Below are 24,311 nucleotides of genomic sequence, written 5' to 3' on the forward strand. Positions count from 1 at the left end.
GAGGAAGGTAAAAATAAAAGGCTCGTTGACGTTGTTTTCTTTTTTTAACCAGAAAACATAACTACCGAGCTAAGTATATAAAATATTAAAAAGTATCCAAAATAAGTTTACGTACTGTGAAATAATATTTATAAATAATTAAAGAACAAAAAACATATTGTTACAAAAAATAAAACAACAAAAATAATTTTCAGGATTTTAATGGCAACACGCCGGTTTTTTTATAAACATGTCGGACTCAGAAAGTGGTTGTACAGCGTGAATTTGTTTTATCCATTATTTCCATTCATCTTATTTGCCATAAAACTATACTTATTTTGTTTTATATTTAACTGTAAGTACTGATTATTACAACAAAACAAAGTCTATCTCTTGTTTTTTCTTAACTGTGTTAACTTTCAGTGGCTGTTGTGTTCGTGAGGTGTTCAAAAGGATGAAATTTGGTAGGAGTGGACTGAGACTTAAATAAAATTGTAAAATTCCGCAAAAGAAAAGTTAAGATTCTTTTAGGTGCAACTTTTATGACTTATTACATTAAGTTTGCTATATATTTTGTGTCCACTCATGAAAAGTCGAGCTGCCTGTTTTCGCTTTGCAGTGCGGAGTTTACATGGTGTATTTTATTCATGGAATTCTTAGTCGATATGGTGTAATTTGTATTGCATTTCTATAATATTTATTGTGTGTATAGAGAGGTTTATCTATTGGTTCAGGTCCCCGGTGAGGCAAATAGTAAATTATCGGATAACGCCAGCCCACAAGATGGCCGACTGTTATTCGTAAGGTACAAAATAAACTTTTTCCATTATATCTATCACTAAATGTTATTTATGCTTGTGTTATTCGATGTCTTTAAAACTATTACATTTTGGTATTTATTTAAGTTATGCATTAAACCTTCTGTAAAGCATTTTGTGGGAATGTCTTTGTTTCAAAAAGGTTGTCTAGTTTGCAAATTGATTGCATGTTTCTGTATTATTTTACACTAAATTGATTACTCAATGCTTTATAATTTATTATAAAATAATGTTTGGTATGTTAAAATATGTGTGGCGCCATTTCACTTTGTATTGTCCTTTTATATTTTTTATAACTACTCACTGTTCGTAAAAATATATATATGAAAGGCTTTTAAGGTTAACAATTTGCTTATTGTTTTTTGTTGCCAAGAAATATTTGGTTCTTTTAGATAATGTCTGGTGCGTCTGGTTCATCAGGAAGCGGGACAGGACGAGGACGAGGCGGTGCAAACTCTGGAGTATCTGAAAACAAACCTGAGTCTAAAGAGAACCGACCAAATCCCAAGATGTCAAAAGCTCTAGGCACATCAGCTAAGAGGATTCAGAAGGAATTGGCAGAGATCACACTTGATCCCCCACCAAACTGCAGTGCGGGGCCAAAAGGAGACAATCTATATGAGTGGGTGTCCACCATCCTGGGACCACCAGGTTCAGTCTATGAGGGTGGTGTCTTCTTCCTTGATATACATTTTTCTCCAGAATACCCATTTAAGCCACCTAAGGTAATATTTTCACATATTTCTCAATTTCTTTTGCATGTTACAAAAAACATTTTATGACAATATTCCTAAGATTAGTTAAGATACAATGATTGTGGTAATTTATATTATTGTTAAATCTACCATTGTCAAGAACACTTCACTTTCTTTGTGTAGATACAGTTTATGATCAAATTCAGTGGAAATGAGAAATTTTATTTACGTATTTCACTGACTGGCAATGTCTTATTTCCTATGTACTTATTTAGAATAGTTTCTGCGTTTAGAAACTTCAAACGAATGATTAACAAACTATTATCCAGTGCATTTAGTGGCTCGTCATCTCATATAATATATTTATAGTACACTGTGTTGAGGCATGAGTTGTCAATGTAATCTGAACTTTTATGTCATTTCAGAGCTGATTTACAAATGTCTTCTTTTTTATAATTTGTCATTACCATTGAATTCATGTTTAACTGAATATTTTTTTGTAATTTAATAATAAACAAGTGAATTAATGTTGTCACAAGATTATTTTCATACTTAATAATATGGTATTTTAAAAATTGAACAAATCATGTGCGTTTTTGGGGCTTGAAACCTACTATAAGTTAGGGGAAACTCATACAGATATATAAGTTGCCTCTTACTTATAGTAGGTAGTAGATTATTACTAATGAAATTATGTGAGATAAAGTATATAATTGTTCATATATTGTTTGTTATTTGCAGGTGACATTCCGCACCAGGATATACCACTGTAACATCAACAGCCAGGGTGTCATATGCTTGGACATCCTCAAGGACAACTGGTCACCAGCTCTAACCATATCTAAAGTCTTGCTATCAATATGCTCACTCCTGACTGACTGCAATCCAGGTATAGTTTTTTTCAAATATCTCGTAGACCCAAGATCATTGGTAACTCTTGTATTCAATATGAGAAGAGATGTATACTTACTACATATTATTTATTGTGCATTTTATGCTTTGAAATTATAATTAAGTGATTTTATAATAAGTTTTTTGATTAAAGAGTATATTTTGTTCTAGGAATTAAAAAAGTCACATATAATACTTTCAAAGTGAAACTTACCTACTTTCTAATGTAGCCTGAGAATGTTTAGGTCAAAAGCCTTTTTAGTTACAATAGCTTCCACTATGGAAAGCTTGTTATATTTACTTCACATATCATTTTTAATGAATATGATTTCTCATTAGAATAAATAATGAATCATAGTTTTTATTTTCAGTAACAAAATATTAGTTTTTTCTTATCAAACTAATTAATATTTTTTTATATTTTCATTAGTTTATATTATTAAACACTTAAAACATATTTTACAACAGTATGATGTCGCCCGCGACTCCGCGCGGCATTAAAAAAAAACATAAGTAGTATATGTGATCTACATCTATGCCATATTTCATCTAGATATATTGAGTTGTTCTGGAGATACCTTTAAACAAACTTCCATCCACTCAAATATTCGCATTTATTATGGTTCTTTTTGTAATAAACATTATATTTCAGCGGATCCCCTGGTAGGCAGCATCGCTACACAATATCTGCAGAACAGAGATGAACATGATCGCATCGCTCGGCTCTGGACCAAGCGTTACGCCACATGATTGCTCTGCCTTCATTGTACCGTAATATGTATCTTACTCAAAATCATTCTGTTCTCAGTCCATCCTCTTCACATAAATATAAGCTTACTTATCTATCTGTGTGCACACTTTGCGACATATTCGCCGTATATAGTCGACCATTATAATTTTACAATGTTATTTAAGAGACCATCGGATGAAAGCAGTTTCATCTTTCATTGGATATGTTGATGGGTCGACTAACAGGGTCCTTCACATACCACAATGGAGTCTACATATTGTTAGTGAAGGATATAAATATGTCAGAAATGATTCATTATGGTTTTCAGATATTGACTCATATAATGAAAATAGTTACATAACAAGATCATATGAGATATAACTGAGGTTGGCAATGCATCTGTGGTTCCTCTAGTATTCCAGATGAACATTGTTTCCGTTCTTTGTTTGCCTCCCTTCTGTTATTAAAAAAAAACTTGAGAGGTGTGTTGGGACACCCGGATGGAGAGAAGTTCCTTTCGATTAATTAGTGAAGGAACCAATGTTTATTCTATAAATAAAAAACTTAAGTCTTCACAAGAAGTACATTTTATTTCTATAAATTTTCGTTATAGTCACGTGGTTGCCATGGTGATATAGCAAAAAGTGTCGTGACAACTTTTCGTAAGATTTTTTTCCGTCTAGCCTAACCTTTCACAACGAGCGATAATGAACTTTGTTCCAAAAAATAGCTGTTTTCATTGGATGGGTTGATATTGTGACCTCAATGTGTTGCAGAGAACATGCATCAGATTTGTATGGTCTCTTGTGACCTCTGGTATTGTAAATGTTGTGGAATATGCCGTGAATAGTGTGTTGTGTATATTAGCTTAACATTGTTTATTTGCCATCTATGTGATTGAACCGTTTGCTTTGAAATGGTCTGAACTGTATAATTTTAGGTGATTTCTTTTCTTAGTTATAAATTGGATGATTTTTTTTTAATGTGTAATGTATTCCTGTATTATATTACAGTGATAAGTTTACTAATGAATGTGTATTTTATAATGTAACCAGTGAATTGAGTCAAATTCTTTGCCGCAACGATGCGTTGATCTCAAACACTCCTTGAACTGTTACTAATTTAGTATTAAATGTCAAATTATTGTGGTCTACATTATTTTTGGATTTTGAAGCATACTTTAATATGTTTTGTATCGCGTGGAAAGTTCTTTTCGTGATTTTTTTTTACTGTGCTAGAATGGTCAACAAATTAAATTCCTTGTTTGTAATGGTCTGGAAAATATACTAATTAATAATCTTTTTTTATGTATATAGTAATTATAATTTCAAATATACAATTTAATTTTTTTTTTGTAGTAACTTTCTTCATTATTGTAACTTTAATGTTATAAATGGTTGTTGAAAAACCTCGCAAATCGATTTTGATTTTCTAATTAATGGTCGAAATTAATTCATGAAATGTTTTTTTTTTCACACAAATCATTGTCTAGTCCATGATTTTCAATTTAATATTAATAATAGACCATCAAAAAGGATAATAATGTAAATTCAATTTTGTTATTTGGATAACAGTTTGTTAGTAAAAAAAAATTGAAGACATTTTGATGATTCCGTGAACTATCAATTTTTTTTTAATAAAATGACAATTTCAGTTTTGTTGTATTTAATTTTACACAGCCTTTGAATTCTACCATAGTTAAATCAAGATGGAGATTTTCCTATGAATTGACACTGGTTTAAACTATCTTGATCTTTTTAACCTAAAATTGAGTTTTTTAGTTCATGAAGAATAAATTTTCAGCAACTTTAACAACCGTTATTGCATTAAAAAAAGTCGAGAGCTCATTTTGTAGTATTTTTATTTTGTCCTATTCGGAACATATCAAATAATGTGGACGCAACAAGTGACAAATATGTTTACGTTATTTTTTCGTGCCAAATAATAGGCAGTCTTCATAACCTCTATTTTTCTTTTCACTAAAATATTCCGTTTATGTTAACAAGTTATTAGATGTAAGTTATTTTATTGTGTAGGTAATGTATAATGTAATTTCTAAACAATAGTAAATGTTTTCACTGAAACTGAACGCGCGCTTATTATTCAGAATCCACCCTTTTAGCCGACTTCAAAAAGAAGGAGGTTATCAATTCGACTGTATTTTTTTTATGAGTTGCCGCGAATCTCCGCCCCTGGTGGTCCGATTTTGATAAAAAAATATTTTAATTTGAAAGAAAGTGCTTGCAGATGGGTCCCATTTTTTTGTTTTAAATAACTAGTCTTGAAACTATTCGCAAATGGATTTAAATATTGAATTACATAAATAGATTCTTTCATTAAAGAATCTAGTCTATAAAGTTCAAAGAAATTTTAATAAAATAGGTAAATCATTTAATTCAATTTTTATTGAAAAAAAAAATCTAACCCCACTTAGTATCAATTAGATAGAAAAGGTAATAGTATATTTGCGCTATGTTTCAGTGGAAACACACCTTAAACTTAAGATATTTAGCTGTGTAATTTATTTAAGTGTACGCTCGTTATAATGCGGTATTGGTGACAAAACTGTGAGGTTGCGATACGAAATTGGTGATTTTTTTTATTAGTGAAAAAAAAACTGGTGCTGTGAGACATAGACAATCAATGACTATGGATTTAATTTTGGCATGTGTTTTGTCAATGTGATTTTTTTTTAAATTTAAATGCTTGTAAAACGACCGCTCTTTTTTTCAACATGACTGATGTTCCTTATATTTGAGTCTTGAGCCAATGTAACAACCATCTTTTGTTAAAATTTATATATCATATATAAATAGGAAAATAAAATTGTGTGTAATTAGTACACTAATTGCTGTTTTATTTTTAACCTTGTGAATAAAAAGCGCCAATAACCTAATGGTTAATGGTGCGAACATCGGGTCACATGGTCGAGGGTTCGTATCTCATTTAACAATTTTCGTGAAAGCTCTCCACTTCCCCTTCACAATCTTTTCTTATTAGAAAAGGATGAGAAGGGGAAGTGGATTTGGCGGAAGAGGGGACGCATAGGAAAGGGAAATATTCTCTTTCTGCACGTCTTCTTCTCCGTTGATTAAAGATAAGCATCGCATCAGCATTTGCGGAAGTCTATGGGCAACGGTCGCCTCGCTATTTTGGCGAATTCTGATCTTCATTTCCCACCTTATCATATAAAAAAACCACCTAGAACTTAGTTGGAATGGTATATTAGTTTTACAAAAATCTATTAAACTTTTTAGAAAAAAAAACTCGATATATTAGATCATACATTTTATTTGTAAATAGACATTGAAACACTTTAAAAATGCTACACATATTACGTAAGATACAAATATTGTTTTTTATACAAAAAAACAATTTATATCTAATTTATATGAAATGTAAGATTAAGACACACTACAACGATTAATATATGAAGAATACAAGTTGACATCTAAATTGTAAAATGTTAAATTAAAAAAAAATGTCATAAAAATTTGGCAATTTCAAACCATTTTTATACCAAAAAATCAGTCTTCTACACTGAATGCACATTATTATATAGTGAAAAATCTATTTTATAATTTAACTTAATGATTTTGACATCTTATACAGAATTTTTTACGAAAATGAAAATGTTGTTTGACAAATGGTTGACATGGAATAATTTTTTTTCCAAACAAAAACAGAATTAAAACTATTTAGATAAAGTTTATCTTTTTTGTACATAAAATGGAATCAAAAATACACATGACTTGAGAAAAAAAATGGTCTAAGTTTATTTAACTGTATTTAAATATAAAAATTGTGAAAACAAACAACATAACTTACAATATATATATTTACGGAAAAAACTTATACTTAAATCACAATATAATTAAAATTGTAAGATAATCGAAACACTAATAGCAATGAGATTAAATTTGTCATTTCAAATGTGAATCTCCACAATTGTGTTACATGTTGGTATACATGTATCACATCAGTGGAAACTCATGATGTAATTGTTTACACAGTCTCGTACTCGCTGCGGATGGATCGCGCCAGGCAACACGCGAATATCACACCCAGGAGCTGGAAAAAGACAGGGTAAGGTAATATATACAGGAGGTTCGGAAATTTTCTGCCTTTCTTTAAAACAACTTTCCATCCAAAGTTGCGTAATTTAAATAATTATTTTCTATTTATTCAAATACTAGCTTTTACCCGCGACTTCGTCCGCGCGGAACAAAAAAAAAATGCACACAAGAAAAAAAGTTCCTATGTCCGTCTCCTAGTTCTAAGCTACCTCCTCATCAATTTTCAGCTAAATCAGTTCGACCGATCTTGAGTTATAAATAGTGTAACTAACACGACTTTCTTTTATATATATAGATATATATTTCGAAACGTTATTATTAATTTTTATTATTGGTAACACTAAGATTTTTATAAATTAAAGGTTAGAATCGAAAATTATAAAAAAATACTTTAAAGTTAATTCAAACTTTTCAGTACAAACAACTGAATACTTATTTCGGGATTTTACAATTTACGCGTGGGTTTCTGAGAACAAAATGTCCATTTAAAATACACTGTTATTAATGTTTTGTCAAAGACGATATCTATATATATAAAAGAAAGTCGTGTTAGTTACACTATTTATAACTAAAGAACGGCTGAATCGATTTGACTGAAAATTGGTGGGCAGGTAGCTTAGAACCAGGAAAAGGACATAGGATAATTTTTACCCCGTTTTCTATTTTTTATTCCGCGCGAACGGAGTCGCGGGTAAAAGCTAGTATTTTATAAAGAGATTTTGGTCTCAAAAACACACAGTATGTTGCTCACTAACAAATAGCACTCTAGTAGAGTCAAGTGCGAGATGATGACCCAGTTCCTTACATAATAAAAGCCAACAATAAGTACACTTTATGGTTGTCGATACAATTTTTGCTATATCATAGTGTTATCGTGTGTAGAGTATTGACCTAGTTTTAGTAACAAGAAAACAAACATTAGCAAAATAACAACGATACAGCATTGTGTCACTGTTTAGCTACTGTTCTGTACAATGGTGTTGTTATGTCAAAAGGGACAGAAATAGTACTGACCCAGATACTGTTTTAATCATTCTAAAACAAGCTTTTACCCGCGACTACGTCCGCGCGGAAAAAAAAATTAGAAAACGGGGTAAAAATTATCCTATGTCCGTTTCCTGGTTCTAAGCTACCTGCCCACAAATTTTCAGACAAATCGATTCAGCCGTTCTTGAGTTATAAATGGTGTAACTAACACAACTTTCTTTTATATATATATAAGATGTTAGCACAATGTCACCAACGCTATGTTTTAATAGTTATGGATAGAATGACACTTTTTTTTCTATCTGGTCTAACGTTACTTGGGTAAAACCGTGCTATTTTGTGCCTCTGATTCTCGCCATTTTGGCGTTGCCGGTTGCGGTCGGCGACTGTGGTAAAGATTTGAACTAAATCTTAGGAACTTTTAGAATTTTTAGAAATGTTAGGAATTTCTTAGCCTATCCATTTATAAAGATCAGTGTGAAAGACGGAGTTTTAATAAAGTTTGTCTATGAGTAAAGGAATTGTTCAACTAACCTGCACCATAGCAATACCGAGTCCGACTCCGCCGAGCAGCACAGCCATGTCATTGAAGAAGGGTACAAGTTTGCTGAGACAGCCGGTGGTGTGGAAGCCGGGAGAGTCAGGAGTGCAGGCGGCAGCAGCTCCCTCCTTGATCTCGCGACCAGCGCAGCAAGTTTCCGGGATTGGCAGAGTGTTGTTGGCCCAGTCGCCAGGTCCGTAGATACCGCAGCATTGTAACTAGAATTTGAGGAAGAAAGTAATAAGATTGAATGTGAATACAAAGGTAGTGGTCGATTGAAGAAATTATGGATTATGTGAAAGAGGTTCGTAGAGAAAAGGTCAACTTGATGATGTACTCGTCGGAAGTTTATTTCCTATTTCAGTATTATTTTGTCACAGACCTGAGACAACAACTTGTACTGAAAATAAGACGAGTAGATTACATAATTTGATCGAATCGTAGCGTAAAAAACGTGCTAAATTATAGCTTTTGAATATGGTAACAGTTTGCTGATATATTCGATCTTAAGTAGGCAGAGAATTAAAACTTTCACTGTACTTAGTAATTAGTATAGTGCGTGGCAGTTAAGTTTGTATTTCGACGATAGTGGTTTATATAAAACGATTCAATTAGTAGATTTTGATATGTCTTAAACGACGTCTGTTCCATTCTCATTTAAAAATAACTTATATTTATACCGAGCGCGGGCTTATTCCAAAAACAATAAATGTCCGCCGACGAAAACGCAGAGTAACAGCTATCAATCTTAAGCAAACGATCGGGGATTTTTGATGCTAATTTCGTATTAATTTATAATAAATATATAGACATAACAGAATTAAAACCAAGTGTGGGATAAAACAATTTAATAAACTTAATTTCCTTCTATAATTTTGGAGTCTCATCTTCCCCCGAATGTCACAAAGGTTCCAATAAGCAAATAGTGCTTTTTTCATAAATCATCAAAAAATTTCGACAATAACCTAGTGGCCAAGTAGTTTTAAGAGCAACTTACGTCAGTCTGCAGGATATCAAAGGTGCTCTGGACCTCCTTGTTGGTGGGATAATCTTTGATGGTGGTGTTGAGATGGCGCACGATAGAGTTCTGTATGTCGTCGTGCTTCACGTAGCCCGCAATGCCCACAGCCAGCTCCGCTATGAAGATTACCAGCAGGAATATAGCGAACTGTGGAGGAAAAGGTTTAAAAACATTATTTCCAGTAATTTATTTTATTTCTTCAATTATACTTTGTACACAAAATAACAGAAAAATACGTAACCAAAGCAAAAAGCGGTGTAGTACTCGTTTATATCTTACTGATCTGTGAAAGTCTAGATACTTGTTACAACGTAACTGCAAAACAAACAGATAACCGTCTAGGATAGCTCGGTTTCTTTTTAATTCACGCGAACGAAGTCTCGGGTTACAGCTAGTAGTCTTATCTTACTAATATTATATAAGCGAAAGTTTAGATGGATGGATGTTTGTTACAAGGTATCTCCAAAACGGCTAAATGGATCTCGCTGAAATTTTACATATATGACCATGTCTGGAAGAACAGGTACGCTACTAAATAAGTTTTATTCTTTGAATCTATGCGAAGTCGCGAAGTAATTATATATTTATGTAGTAACATTATAAACTATAATTTAGGTGTTTAAATAAAAAAAAATCTCATTACCGAGGCGATATTATTTCAAATATGTTTTTTAGTGTATTCTCTTTCAACATAAATATATCTTCAGTGAAGTCATCGTCGTTAGCAGAACAGGTTCTTTATATTACACGAATGGTGAGTCCAAAAATAGGTGCGAGTGTGACAAAATGCTTTTATATTTTAATTGTTAAATTAATAAGTTTTAATATAGGCCAATCATTATTAATTTATACGGTATAATGTATGTATAACTATATCTTACTAATATTATAAATGCAAATGTTTAGATGGATGGATGTTTATTTGAATTTATCTCCGGAACGTTTCAACAGATCGTAATGAAATTTGGCATAGATGTAGAACTGGAAGAACACATAGGCTACTCATTGAATTTTGTTCTTTTTAGCCGACTTCAAAAAGAAGGAGGTTATCAATTCGACTGTATTTTTTTTTTGATAAAGCGCGGACGGAGTCGTGGGCGACAGCTAGTAATAATATAAATGTGAAAGTTTGGATGAACGTGTATGTGATGGGTGTAAATTTAAAAAAATTAAATACGTTAAAATTTCCAATGAGCATACTCATTGGAATTTTTTTTAATAAATTGGAATTTATTTATATGAAATTTGACCTTCTTAACTTGAATGTAGAAAACGTTGAAGCTTACTAACGGTAAACGGGAAGCCTCAAAGTTACTTTGGGGCATCGTCATAGTTACTTTAAAGCAACGAAGTTTTAAAAAGTTAAGGGAACAATTTTCTGCACCAAGCAAACAACGTAATATAACATGCATTTGGTTTTGCGTGTACAGTAACCAGATAATGCACTCAAATAACTTGTTTATCGGGGACTCCCCAGTGATCTAGCTGAGCGTACACACGATGTGTGATGACGTCATAGTGACGTAGTCAGTGCAATGCAATTATAACAGTGCTCAATATTCCACATGAAGAGTTACAATATCAAAGTAAATGCAAACATCAATTATTTGCATTCAAGGCAAATTATTGATAAGAAGCCTTTTAAAATAAAAACATTAATGTTTCTTTTTTTTCGCTATTCGCTAAAACGTAAAAAAACATAGAAAAAATATCTTTAGGTTATGTATTATCGTGGGTTTATATAGACATAGTTAACGCAGAGCTTTAAAAAAGAGAATATCATTTAAGAATACAGGCCACACAAAGTGAACGTATGTTGCGTGTCCGGTCGGCCTTGCATACATTGGGACCAGTGTATTCTTAAAAAAATATTAAGTTAAACCAGTTTTCTTTTAACTCTCTTTAGTTCATGGTTCGATAAATCAATAAAACGTCTATTTACTGCTACATACGTTACATTATATACATTCTTTTCATTTTAATACAAAGTTAAACAATTATAATGGACGCCCCCACCGAATAACCCCGTAATTGGAAAAATCAAATTTTTCAGAAGAAGCAAAAAAACGTATTTCTTTAATAACTTCATCAATAATTATTGTACAAGAATCTTTCACATACTAAAACAAAGCAAATTTTTATAGCTACATTGCATTTAATTTTCATTCATATATTCCGGGCTTATTCTGTGCTATGAAGGAAAAATTATAATAATAAAAAAATCTAAAAAATAAAATCTGTTTCAATAATGACTTTTTATCTCCGTAATTAACATTAAGAAAAATATAAAAAAAAATCACAACGTGTAATAGGACCTTTAAATGCCGAATTCTACGGAAAAGTAAAAACAACCAACACAATATACAAGTTAAGTACCAATGAAAACATGTTTGCTATAGCTTACTATTTATTTTTATCGTTAAATCTGACGTAGTTAAAACATCCAGTAGGTGGTGTTATCGATCGATAAGCTCTCAGGTTAGACGGCGCCAGCAAGTCGGCCGGATGCGGACAAGGTTGGGGAGTAGGGGAGACGGGGGCGTGTCGGACACTATACAACCCCACAACATATGCTTTTAGCTACGTCTGGAACATTGTAGTAATCTGATGTCAACGTTTATTACTGAATGTATAATTGTCCAAGCTTTCTTCATTTTTTTGTAAATTTAATATTAAATCTACATTATTGGTCTCCCTGAGTGATAATAAATCACTCTGCGTAACAACTAATATGTTAAGTGTTATGATATTAGAGGTGTGACAGGTTTTGTACGAATATAGGGCGTTTTTATATGTTTTATGCCAATAATATATGTACATAATTAGAAACATCCGCGGAAAACATAAATGATTTTGGAATACAATAAGTTACGTTAAGTTTACAATACATTTACAATAAAGGGCTATTGACTATATTTAAACGGCCATGGAAAGTGATCGAGTACGCCACCGCATCGCTCGTCACGTGTGTTCGGTGATATTTCTGCGCTCTGAATCACAACATGCCTGATAATGCCGTTCCACAATAACAAAGCGTTGCTGCGAACTGTATTATTGTTTTACTTTCCGTACGACCGGACATTGACGTCACAGTGGAAAAGTTGGATAAAATTGTCACATGCGCATTTAGATATAACTTTCTATGGGCTTTGCCGTAGCACTTCTACAATTACTGTGGTTTTTGAATGTTGAAGCACTTGATTATCATTGTCTTTGAAGAAAAATGAAACAATAATCCTTCTATCTTTAAACTGAGTATATGATATGTTATAAGACTATAAGTGGATAATTATTATTACGTAAAAATAGTCTGGTTCAACTCGTTTAACATGTACTATGGCTTATGTTTATGTATTTTAGGTTACGTGGGTTCTTGCTAGACGCCTTTTGTAGAATTATCATGCTTGACTAGTGACATTCTGCATTAAAATCTAAGTCAAGCTAAATAAATCTTTTAATATATGAATTTATTTATTTAAAGAAATTAACAAATGAAATAACTATCGTTTGTTCATTGTAATGTGATTTTTAATGATAATTCTTTAACATTAAAACAATAAAATATTTTTAAAGATAATTAAATGTTTGTTTAACAAAAAAAAAAAAGTTGAATGCTCTTATAATGCTGTTGTTATTGTTTTAATCGGACGTGTTGGCATCATGTACATTCCTTTGTTTTTACTATTGTTACATACAGATTGTAATACAACTAGCTGTCGCTCGCGACTACGTCCGCGCGAAATAAAAAACTTAATGCCTGTGTTCTTTCAATTATGATCTACATCTATGCCAAATTTCAGCGAGATCTATGCATCCGTTAGATACCATGTAACAACAATCCATCCATCCAAACATTCGTATTTATAAAATTAGTGAAGTAATATAGAACAATTCGATCGCCTGAATTTTGTATTTTTTCTCATAGTTTTTAAAATACCCCATTTATTAGTTTTTAACAAAAATCTAAGAAAAGAAATGGTATAATTTTTAACTTATAATCTGTAAATTAATAAATTGTGTCATTTAAATGGAATATAATATGAATTAATCATAAAATTATATATTTAATCGATATAATATATCGTGGGAAATTATACACAACTGATCATTACCATAAAAACCTAGCACGTAACAAAAATGATGACATTAATTAGCATAACCTGATGGCATACTTAACTTTATCACTTTAGATAATTATAAATCTAATGACATACTTGATAATGATAAATTGTGTTTATAATGCATTCAAGTTATTCATAGAATTGAGAAGTACCTAATATGTATACACATTTCATATGATATGCAAACTATAGACAAGAATCTCTGTATTTTAACTAAGAATGCATGTCAATGATACCGATCTGATAATGTATAAAAGAACTCTCAAAAATATAGTCGAACTTAGATAAACGAGATTCATAGTCCGGTCCCGAAGGACGACCTCTATAAGCGAGACAAATATCGTGGTCTTGTACGCTCGTTTATTCAGGTTCGACTGTAATATTAATTTTCGAGAGCTACATCATAATATGGCATTTATTTGAAAAGCATTGTATGAGTTAAAAGTATGACTAAGACAAGGTGAAATCACTCGGATTATCCTATCAGTTAAATAGTAACCTACTTGCGATAAAAATGAAAACGGAGTATGATAGGCGACTACTGAGATAAATGGACAAGACGAGAAGTGAAATTAAAAAAAAACGTAAAAACCGACTTGGATAGTCCTAGAAGTCAGATGATAAGGCAAAAATAAACCTGAAAATATACTGAAGCTTATCAACTATTACTAACTAGTATTTCTTTCTATTCTGTTTGGCTAGAGTGTACCTGTTGCTCTAGAACCAGAACAGATTATCGTATCTCAAATTGACTAAGTGAACATCTCGACGGTATTCTGACGATCTCAATTATTTAAGACCTAGGGTTGTCACATTACTAGTTAACGGCATCTGAAACTAGTATTGATTTTGCCCATAAAAGTACGTGGACTTACACATCTATTTTTTACTCGGTTTTTATGTAAGTTCTATTATTACTAAATGACTGAATCAATTTTGAAAGTTTTATTCAATTTGTATATTTTAATACGGATTTTTTTGGCTTAAGAAACAATTAAGTCTGGCCGTTAAACTGAGAAGACGGGAAAAAGCTAACGACTTCCTATTCGTCACTCTTAGATCAAAGATTTTATAGAATGTACAAAAGGGCTCATAATTGTATAAATGGAGGAAGTGGCTGATTAGCGAACAGAGACGGCGCGTGCCAGAGGTCACGGCTTCTCCAATTCTCTGGGGACAATTGCCTGTGTAGACTGACCGACATTTTCTTAGGATACTGTGTACCAAGCGGATAAACGTCTAGAACTAGAAGATATAAGTTTTAAATTAGACTGAATTTCGATGAAGATGTTTTGACCACTGACCACAAAGCTAAAAGATAGACTTATACAACTCTTGCGTAACTTCAAACCTTCGAAATCTTAGGTACATTTCACACAAAATACGATTTACTTGTGGATCAACGAATATTGCCTTATACTACAACTAAGTACTTGGTGTCCACATGTCAACATTGAGAAATAAATAATATACATACTATATAAATGTTATTAAATATATGATCAGCGTTTCGCTTAAATTATCACCATGCTGACATTTTGATCCCAATGTAAAGAACAATAAACCTTTATGCTGTTACAATGCAGTGCAAAAATATGATAACACAAGTACAATTGCCTATTATGTTGAAATCATTATTTTACTTAGTTGCAAAAACGTTATACAGCTTAAAAAGTTAGAACTGGTTGTTATGTCTATTACACTTAAAAAAAAACACAAATTGAACACAAACACAATATAAGCACCTGTTACAAGTAAAGTATCATTTTACAAGGTCATGGTATATATACTACTTGTTGTTGTCCAGGACTCTGTCCGCAAAGAATTAAAAAAAAACTTTATTAGTAGTTCTTTCAGCTTGTGTTACATCTGTGCCAAATTTCAATGAAATCAGTTGAACTGTTCTGGAGATACCTACCTATATATCTATCCATTCACATTTATAATATTAATAATAATTATAAATTTAACTAATTAATTTTGACTAATATCTCATTTAAATATACATCCTATTCAAGCGTAAGTAACAATCATTTTTTATTAAAAAAAATTAAGAACAAGACTAATAAATAACTAATTTTAAAACACTCACCGTTACTATCATGCAGTGGTTCTCCTTTACCGCACCACAGCAGCCAAAGAATGCAACTATAAACACGATCACTCCAACAATGATGAGGACTACCGGTCCAGTAGTATAGAAGCTTTCATCCGTAAGATCAATGTATGGATGAGAGTTTGCTTCAACCCAAATACCAACAATCAGGATGATCAATCCAGTCAGCTAAAAATTATTCAAGCATTATAAACAATGGTATAAAATAAAAAATCAAAAATTACGAATGGACTTATAAAAGAAATAATTAAAATTCTTAAAAAAGGAAAATTAAATATTTTAATCCCAAGATTTGAATGCATTTCCTTTTAATTTATTGTACATGTCTATGGGCAATTGTCACTTAGATTTTTTAGGAATTTCAGGTTGATGCCCACAAATTTACCACCTTGTACCATAAAAATAGATTTAAAATAAGTATCTTTAAATATTAAGTCATGTTAAGCTCAAAATTTAGGTATTCAACAAAACATAGTAGTGTTTCTGAGCTATCAGAAATATTTTATTACAAAAGATATTAAGTATAAACATATGTAGGAGTTCCCATGTAAACAAACATTATCTACATTATAAATAGCATTGGAAAAATACATATGTCATTGATTTTTACAGTACTCTTTTTATTTTTAAATATTTTCATGCATATGTTTTTACAATCCTTACTAAGGTCATATGAAAATGGCAATTGCAACGAAAGCACTTTTTAATATGTTATTAAATAAAAATTATTGACGTTGTGCAATCGTCATCACACTGAGTCATACATACTTCTGAATGTAGCAAAGAAACATGAATTCAAAAATCAGGTTAATACATTTATTTTAGCCATAGTTAAAGTTTTGAGAACTTTCAAATCGTAGGACACTTTTATGAACGCTTGTGACTTCAAGGAAAAATACCATAAAAAAAATGCTTACCGCAAACAAAAGATTGAAGCAAAAAAGTAGGTACTTCACACACGACATTCCTGCCCCAATAGCCATCTTAGTAGTTTTTTATTTCTTTTTAATTTTGAACTTCAATCTAAAACAAAATACAGATAATTATTCCCTTCCCAACATACTGCGCCGAAGGTAAAACATTGATTTGCGTTGTTGACACAACTGAATGGGCTTGTACGCAACAACAAGAAATCTTTTTAATACGAGTTCAGAAGTATTTTCGTAGAAAGAAAATGAATATCGTGAAGTTTAATTGCTTATAATTTAAATATAATAACAACTTACCTATTTATGTGTTTCGCTCAATGAAAACAACACGATAACGAACGAACGTCGAGTTATCGAACCAAAACACCGAATGACAGTGTTGCTAGTTGCTCTCACAAGTTTTACTACTCATCAAAGAGTACGTAACTACTTCGTAGTACTAATGTACAGTCTACCTTGCTACCGATGCTACCAAAAAATTATACCATGTTTAAACAAAAATTAAATCATGTCATAATCGTCCCTTTGAAATATGTTTAAATTAAAACTAGTAAAAGTGCTAAAACTTTGAGATATAATGTCTGACTTGCAAGAATTAAGACCCTTGTGTATTTATTATTTCTACCGTTATCTTAATAATCTGACTTTAGAGTTAAATGATAAAATCCTACCAACAATAAGACAAAAATCTAAATCTAAGGAATCCTAAATGCGTGCAATATTTATGAATATCTAAAATGATAAGACGAGAAGAATATGTCTAGATAACCAAGATATTGATGATACTTATAATGATAAAAACCATGTCAATAGCGAATCACTATTTTTAACACGTTTAGTACATTAAAATCAGTTAGCTTAACAGAATAAATTGTTGCGCTTTATTTAAAAAAAAATAATAAAAATGAAAGTGCCCAAAATATTAAAGTCAGTGAGGTATACATTAGCTGGCGTGAATACTATTTATTGGGTAAGAAAGATTTAGGAATAAAACATCTAAGAACATCTATCTTGTTGGTTTCTGTTAAAATAAAACTCGATAAGTACGAGGTTGGAGACTTATAATCTTAGTCAGTACTTACTTAAAATTAATTGAAAAAGAATCATCCACGGCGGTTGTCCTAAGGTATTTTGTATTTATTTCAGCTAACGGGAGTCCTACTTTTAATCGTCGGAATAGTTGCGGTTGTGGAGTATTCATACTACAATACATTGCTGACTAGACGGTTTATTACACTGCCAGGATTTGTCATTGCTACTGGGGTGATCATAATCCTGACGTCAGTACTAGGATTTTATGGGGCTGTTTCTGAAAACTTCTATTTTATTGCTGCGGTAGGTGTTTCTTTTACATACTGAATTTAGAATAACGCTTACATCAGTATTCGTGTTGTTATTCATTGATTGAGTCAAATAAAATATCAAAATTTGTATGTATTTCGCAGTTTATTGGCCTTATAGTTTTGCGTAGCATTGCTACGTTGCTTGCTTAGGACTAGGATAATGGTAATATTTTTGGTAAGTGTTGTTAAAATTTCAATAATGGTTTCAGTATGTAGTACTTTTGCTAACGACTTTGGTGTTCGAGATCGTAATGACGGTTGTAGCATTCGGATTAAAAAATGATGCTGTTTCGGAAATCCGAGCTCCGATGATACAGAGCGTGCAGTTTTACGAAACACGGCGAGACATCGCTAAACTATGGGACGATTTGCAAATGGAAGTAAGTGTTGTTTGTTCTCGAGTACAAAAACTTTTAACACCTAAAATTAAATAAAAGTGTACAAATTAACAGAAAAAGAAACATAAATAAATTTTGTAATTATTCTCCTAGACACTAGATGTCGCTATTAGAAGTAATACATTTCCTGAAAATTAAAATTTGGGTTTGTTAAATGTTGTAAATTTTTATTCTGTTCCTGATGTTAGTTCGAATGTTGCGGTGTGGCTGGTCGCCACGACTGGGCGCGCGACCGCATCCCGGTCAGCTGCTGCCACATTGATTATGGCACGGTCTCGCCGTTCGTCTGCACTACCGCCAACTCTTACCTCGTTGGCTGCGCGAGCGTCCTCGGCGAATGGTTGAGTTACTACGCATATGTCATTGGTGTTGTCGCAGCAATAGTTACCGGTGTGCAGGTTGGTACAATGCCATACAAACTTTCTTGATTTGTAGTGGACAAGAAGCTGCAAAGATCACAATTTTTCGTGTAGTTTACTCGTGCGCGCGTTTTTCTTCAGCAGTAGTTGGCTCTTCTGGGATCACTACGAGCTGTCATCTACACGATAACGAAATGAAACTTAACGAAAAACCAATTTTTAAAATTTTCGTCTGTCTGTATGTCTGTCCGTAAGGTCGCGTATGTTCCGGGTAATCTCCGGAACGGCTGGACTATTATTTTTTTAATTCTGCGCTGACAAAGTTGCGGGCGACCGCTAATAAACTAAAGTTTTTTATGTATGCCATGGCTGTGGAAACCTGCGCTAAGTGGGGGTCCTGGTAAACCATGAATAGGGGTGCCACATTACAACTCTAATATTATCGTGTACGCAATATGACACGTCCCCCCTGAGGGGTTAGAATGTAAGTTAAATGAGGGGTGAGGTACTATATGGTATATATTTTTTCAAGCTGCTGATCACTGTCGCATCTGGCTGGTTGGCGTGGAGGTCGAAGTACGAGGAAGTCGAATTGGAGTCTTAGATTAAGCCAGTTAGAGTAATGTTTTAAGCACCTTAGTTAAATTAGGATTACAATGGTCAGTGGTTATAGTTAGTTGTTATTTGTGTACATAGTCTTTCATTGTATTTTATGCAATGTTAATATTTAATATTTAGGTACTTTTGTCCTATTTATAACGAATCATTCAAGTTTTCTTATTATTTTCGAATTTATTTAGATTGAAATTGGATTGAATATTGAAAAGTAAAAAATCGTTAAATGACAACTTATAGTTCCTTTGTTATCGTTAAAATAAATATTGTAGAGAAAATATTGGTATTTTTATTTAATGTTTCTTATCACTTAACTGATGATCTGGATATAAAGAAGAACAATTACAGAATATACAGAATATACAGATTAAAAGATTTATGTATACAAATGAAAATATTAAAAAAGTAAGCAATAAAAAATCTCTTTTCAGAAAAATCATGAACGACAAATTTTTAAGGTTTCAAAAAAGATTCGATCAAGTGTCTTCGTAGCAATTATTTTGCTTGAGTAATATTTATTCATGCGTTTCAATAGTATGAATGCAGGGCCGTATTTACATCGAATAATTATTTACCAAAGGCATTCGATAAACGAGTGAGCAATCGTGCCTTATGTGGTAACCAATTAGTGTAATAAAAACTTGGCAGATAGCTATGTAAATTAGACCGTATTGTTAACTGAATGTGTATTTCTTATCATTACACAACTGGATGCGGTGTATACCTCCATCATTTTGTACTTCAAAATAGATAATTCAGTGCTGTTTTTACAGTGAAAAATTTAATAGTAAGTTTACAATAATTATAATTTGTAAGTTTGTAATTAAGTTTTCTTCGTGCATTTTAATTTAAAAGTAGATTGATGGAATTTTGTGCAACGCAAAATATGGTCCTCAACAACTAACCTCGTATGTAGTTCGTAGATCAATTTTCTTTTTATTAAGTAAGATGCGAAATGTAATTTTATAAAATGTAGTATTGTTTTTGAAAAATTACCTGTAGCAAGGTCATTAAAGTTAACAATATTCACGGAATAGAATTTAAAAATCATAATGACATCATATATCAAAATTAATTACACTAGCATTTGTTAATTGCAGAAATAATTAATTAATGAGGTTAATATTTTTTAGTTTTCTTTTGTGTCGAACTGTGAATATCTTAGAGGCATCATATGACGAGAAGTATGTTAGTAATTGTGGAAACTCAATCGAGGCACCGGCAGCGGCTGGCAAGATAAATCCGCTTGTTTTCCTTATCAAGATTACCGTACTGATAAAAATATTCGAACTACACAATACGACATTAACTTGTCACGAGGACGTATAGCGCGATCGTTGTGTTGTGTCGGGAAAATAAATCAAAATGTTGTCGAAAATATTCACAACTGTCAAGTACACGCTGGTGACAGTGAACTTTCTTTTTTTGGTAAGTTGTTTTGTGCCAGTGCGTTCGATTTTCGAATTCAAAAATTAAGAAAATAATTCAAGTGATATTGAAAGTGATTTATGTTTCAGATAACGGGTATTGTTATATTATCTGTGGGTAGTTCAGTGCAATCAGCCTACAATGGTTACCATGAATTTCTTTCGGAGAGATTTTTCTCATTACCCGCTTTCTGCATTGCGACGGGAATTATCATATTCATAATCGCCTCCTTCGGATTCTACGGAGCTTATATGGAGAATTATTACATGAATATGGCAGTAAGTATCTTATTACCTAAGAAATACAAGGACGTACGTAATATTTATTTAACTGTGATGTTTCGTAGCTACCTGTATAATCTATTTTTATCTGACATTATGACAGCGCGCGTTTTCAATGACAACACAGATCACTTGCTTAAATCGGTTAATTTTAATTTGGGTTATGGTTAATTTTATTTTGTTGTGAATAAAATCAGATGTTAATGGTTTCCAAATATTATGTGAACATATGATTTAGTGTAAAAGTAGTAAAAAGTTACCTAAACTCTTGAACAACGATAAATAATTAACCGCCTAAACTTCGACTATTTGAAGTATTTTGTAGTTAGATATAAAACAATATAATGACACACTATCAACGTTTTGGCAGTAGTTGTAATATTAATTAATTAATTAAATTAGCAACTCTATTACCTTCTAAATGATATGTAGTTGCCAATAAAATTGCCTGAAGACACATACAACATTGTTTTAAAGCAATGTTTTATTTATTAAACATTTTAATTTACTTCATTGGTCAAAAATGCAAACAGACTTCTTAACTATTTAGATATTGACGTGGGAAAAGCAAATTAATCGATGTTCTATTGAGTTGCAGTTTTGACAATAGTAAGGCAATTTAGAATATTGGAGATTGCAGATTTCTCGTCGGACTCGACTACTTTGGCTTAGGAATGCTCCTGGTAATAAATTTAGTAGTTAGGTTTAGTTTTAACAGACATGATTCTATAATTCTACGCCAAAGTTTGCATCTATGATTACGTTTACGTGCGCCTATTATTTCTTTTTTCTTTTTGGAATAAGATATCTCAATGTGGCTTGTCATTAGAGAAAATAAATATGCTACTCCTGACGTTTTTATCTCTCTGGGTTAAAAAAAACCATCATATTTCGTACACATGTATTTGCGTTACTTATAACGAGAAACCAATTTTTAAAATTTTTCTCTCGTCTGTCCGCAAATAAGTGCTGTTCTGGGTAATCTCCGAAACGGCTCGACCGAACTTTAATTGACTTTTGTCGGGACTTTTACTACAATGTAGCTTATGTGTGCGGGAGTAACTTATGAGTTATTTTTTAAAATTCCACGCAAATAAGTCGTGGGTAGCTACAACTAAATTATAAATTTGAAACATTAAGCTTTGAATAAATAAAGTTGTTAAAGAAATTAGTCGGTATTTGTCGCTCATAATTTATGCAGCCGGTTTATTTCGTCATTTATCAATTAAGACTTTGATTCAACGTGTTTTAAATTATCTACTATTTAATGAACTCTATCATATAGTACGATAAAGCCAATGCAAGTATAGGTGATGGGAAATGAAGCCTTTGGGGACACATAGATAGGTAGATACCTAGCCTATCCTCGCAAACTTTTTCAATTCAAGATTTTTCTATAGAAGTTTCTGACAAAATTTATTAACTTTAATTCTTCTGTATTTCAGTTTGCGGGTTCAATGATCCTCATGTTCATATTCCAACTGTCTGCGTGCATCGCTGGCTATGTTCTGAAGGGCAACACGGTGGCACTAGTGCAGCAGTCACTGTTGGGGACAATGGACTTGTACGGAGCCAACAAAAACCTCGGCGTCACCAAACTGTGGGATGAAATGCAAGAAGATGTGAGTATTTTATACAAAAAACTTATATAATTTCTTTTGACACAAGCATTTATTGTTATTTACTATTTTTTTAATTGCGTAAAAAGAACAAGATGCATACAAAATTCATCGGGGGTACATATCCTTAACATGCAGTTACCCGCTTACTTTTTTTAATTGAATAATAATAATTTCCAGTTTTCATGTTGCGGTGTCGCGAATGCCAGTAATTGGTTGCTCCCGCTGGGCACGACAGAGACACTCGGTGTGCCAGTCAGCTGCTGCGACCACGTTTACGGCACGATCCAGACATTCGTGTGCAACGTCACCGTCGCATATAACGTCGGTTGTAGTGACGCCTTCGGGTCCTGGGTTCAGTCTCACGCCGCTGCAATAGGCATTACTGGAATCTTCATGGTTTTGTTACAGGTATGTGTAAATAATTGATGGGTGTAATTTCTTGTTTCGTCAGATAAGTGTGTATCGGAGACCAAATTAACTCTCCAACTTCTTACAATTTTTCTTATAAGGAAAGGATAGAACAGGGAAGATTTTTTGGAATACGTATGGATTGGACACATGGAAAATATCCTCTTTTAGTACGTCTCCTAGGCCGTCTTCTTATTTCCAAAGTATTTGTAGTAGTAGGTATTTTAACGAGTCCGGGTGCGTTCTTTTGAAGATCCCGGGGCTCTTATCAGTTGTGCTTGACGATGGCCATCGAGGGGGTTTTAGTGAATCAAGTCTCACACAACCCTGTTTTTCTCCCAGAAGGCAGGATATCTTTTGAAGATTTCCCCCCCGAAAAAATGGTATTTTAGCGAAATTAGTTGGCCATTTACTCGTTTCCCACCATTTACTGCAAAAGAATGATTGTTATTGCTACAATGTTAATATTTGTTTTTCAGGCGTTGGCGGTAGCGGGGGCTGTGTGGTTGGCAAAGATATCAAGACAGGAACATGCCTTCCCTTAAAAATAATTAAAATAATAGAAAAGTTTTAATTACGGTATTTAGGAAATTTTAAAATGTATGTTCAGAAATGCACGTCCGAGAGGAGTGTGATTGTTTATTTATTAGATTAAAGTTATATTATTAAAATATTAAAGATAAATTGTTTAAAAATCTTTCTTCAACCAATTAATATTATAATAGTGACATAATGGTTTTCAATTTGATTAAATAACTAATTACCACCGGAATTTTAATAATGCCACTGACGCCATTGTTATGGCTTTGTACAGAACATTATGTAAAAAAATATTTTTAAAATTACATAACTATTAATGTTGACAGATGTAAGGAGCTAAATCGAAAGAGACATAATTGATAATTATAACTACTTTTAAATATTTATTACAAACAATTATAAAGTAATCGTAA

The 24,311-nt window shown here is 32.3% G+C and overlaps 4 protein-coding genes across 7 annotated transcripts; 3 read left to right on the plus strand and 1 right to left on the minus strand.

Moving 5' to 3' along the window:
* Positions 1-217: 217 nt before the first annotated feature.
* On the plus strand, positions 218-3,612 carry LOC106718443 (ubiquitin-conjugating enzyme E2-24 kDa). Of its 4 annotated transcripts, XM_014512525.2 has the most exons (6): positions 218-334; positions 403-510; positions 714-784; positions 1,190-1,522; positions 2,234-2,381; positions 3,036-3,612. In XM_014512525.2, exons 4-6 carry the CDS (start codon positions 1,193-1,195, stop codon positions 3,131-3,133), a joined length of 576 nt encoding a protein of 191 aa, XP_014368011.1. In that variant the 5' UTR covers positions 218-334; positions 403-510; positions 714-784; positions 1,190-1,192; the 3' UTR covers positions 3,134-3,612. The 4 variants fall into 4 exon arrangements, with proteins under 4 accessions (XP_014368011.1, XP_014368014.1, XP_014368010.1 ...); XM_014512528.2 differs by lacking the exon at positions 714-784 and having other exon boundaries at positions 1,218-1,522; XM_014512524.2 differs by lacking the exon at positions 403-510.
* Positions 3,613-6,945: 3,333 nt separating this feature from the next.
* Positions 6,946-17,283, minus strand: LOC106718566 (CD63 antigen). The gene is made up of 6 exons (XM_045686794.1): positions 17,202-17,283; positions 16,893-16,998; positions 15,952-16,143; positions 9,715-9,885; positions 8,711-8,935; positions 6,946-7,184 (listed from the first exon to the last, which is right to left on the minus strand). Exons 2-6 carry the CDS (start codon positions 16,956-16,958, stop codon positions 7,119-7,121), a joined length of 720 nt encoding a protein of 239 aa, XP_045542750.1. The 5' UTR covers positions 16,959-16,998; positions 17,202-17,283; the 3' UTR covers positions 6,946-7,118.
* Positions 17,284-17,681: 398 nt separating this feature from the next.
* Positions 17,682-19,670, plus strand: LOC106718496 (leukocyte surface antigen CD53). The gene is made up of 5 exons (XM_014512584.2): positions 17,682-17,874; positions 18,051-18,239; positions 18,457-18,627; positions 18,834-19,043; positions 19,537-19,670. Exons 1-5 carry the CDS (start codon positions 17,809-17,811, stop codon positions 19,606-19,608), a joined length of 708 nt encoding a protein of 235 aa, XP_014368070.2. The 5' UTR covers positions 17,682-17,808; the 3' UTR covers positions 19,609-19,670.
* Positions 19,671-20,273: 603 nt separating this feature from the next.
* Positions 20,274-24,006, plus strand: LOC106718470 (tetraspanin-4). The gene is made up of 6 exons (XM_045686964.1): positions 20,274-20,406; positions 20,753-21,047; positions 21,137-21,325; positions 22,774-22,950; positions 23,128-23,358; positions 23,838-24,006. Exons 2-6 carry the CDS (start codon positions 20,985-20,987, stop codon positions 23,901-23,903), a joined length of 726 nt encoding a protein of 241 aa, XP_045542920.1. The 5' UTR covers positions 20,274-20,406; positions 20,753-20,984; the 3' UTR covers positions 23,904-24,006.
* The last annotated feature ends 305 nt before the right edge of the window (positions 24,007-24,311 follow it).

Source organism: Papilio machaon, chromosome 4 (assembly GCF_912999745.1).
Source record: "Papilio machaon chromosome 4, ilPapMach1.1, whole genome shotgun sequence".
Taxonomy (NCBI): Eukaryota; Metazoa; Arthropoda; class Insecta; order Lepidoptera; family Papilionidae; genus Papilio; species Papilio machaon.

Coding starts and splice junctions, on each gene's coding strand:
- LOC106718566 (XM_045686794.1), bottom strand. CDS start 16,958: ATGGCTATTGGGGCAGGAATGTCGTGTGTGAAGTACCTACTTTTTTGC. Junction 16,144..16,892: donor GCTTCAATCTTTTGTTTGCG/GTAAGCATTTTT, acceptor AATAATTTTTAG/CTGACTGGATTGATCATCCT. Junction 8,936..9,714: donor TTGATATCCTGCAGACTGAC/GTAAGTTGCTCT, acceptor CTCAAATTCTAG/TTACAATGCTGCGGTATCTA.
- LOC106718496 (XM_014512584.2), top strand. CDS start 17,809: ATGAAAGTGCCCAAAATATTAAAGTCAGTGAGGTATACATTAGCTGGC. Junction 18,628..18,833: donor GGGACGATTTGCAAATGGAA/GTAAGTGTTGTT, acceptor TCCTGATGTTAG/TTCGAATGTTGCGGTGTGGC. Junction 19,044..19,536: donor CAATAGTTACCGGTGTGCAG/GTTGGTACAATG, acceptor TATTTTTTCAAG/CTGCTGATCACTGTCGCATC.
- LOC106718443 (XM_014512525.2), top strand. CDS start 1,193: ATGTCTGGTGCGTCTGGTTCATCAGGAAGCGGGACAGGACGAGGACGA. Junction 1,523..2,233: donor ACCCATTTAAGCCACCTAAG/GTAATATTTTCA, acceptor TGTTATTTGCAG/GTGACATTCCGCACCAGGAT. Junction 2,382..3,035: donor CCTGACTGACTGCAATCCAG/GTATAGTTTTTT, acceptor ATTATATTTCAG/CGGATCCCCTGGTAGGCAGC.
- LOC106718470 (XM_045686964.1), top strand. CDS start 20,985: ATGTTGTCGAAAATATTCACAACTGTCAAGTACACGCTGGTGACAGTG. Junction 21,048..21,136: donor CAGTGAACTTTCTTTTTTTG/GTAAGTTGTTTT, acceptor TTTATGTTTCAG/ATAACGGGTATTGTTATATT. Junction 22,951..23,127: donor GGGATGAAATGCAAGAAGAT/GTGAGTATTTTA, acceptor AATAATTTCCAG/TTTTCATGTTGCGGTGTCGC.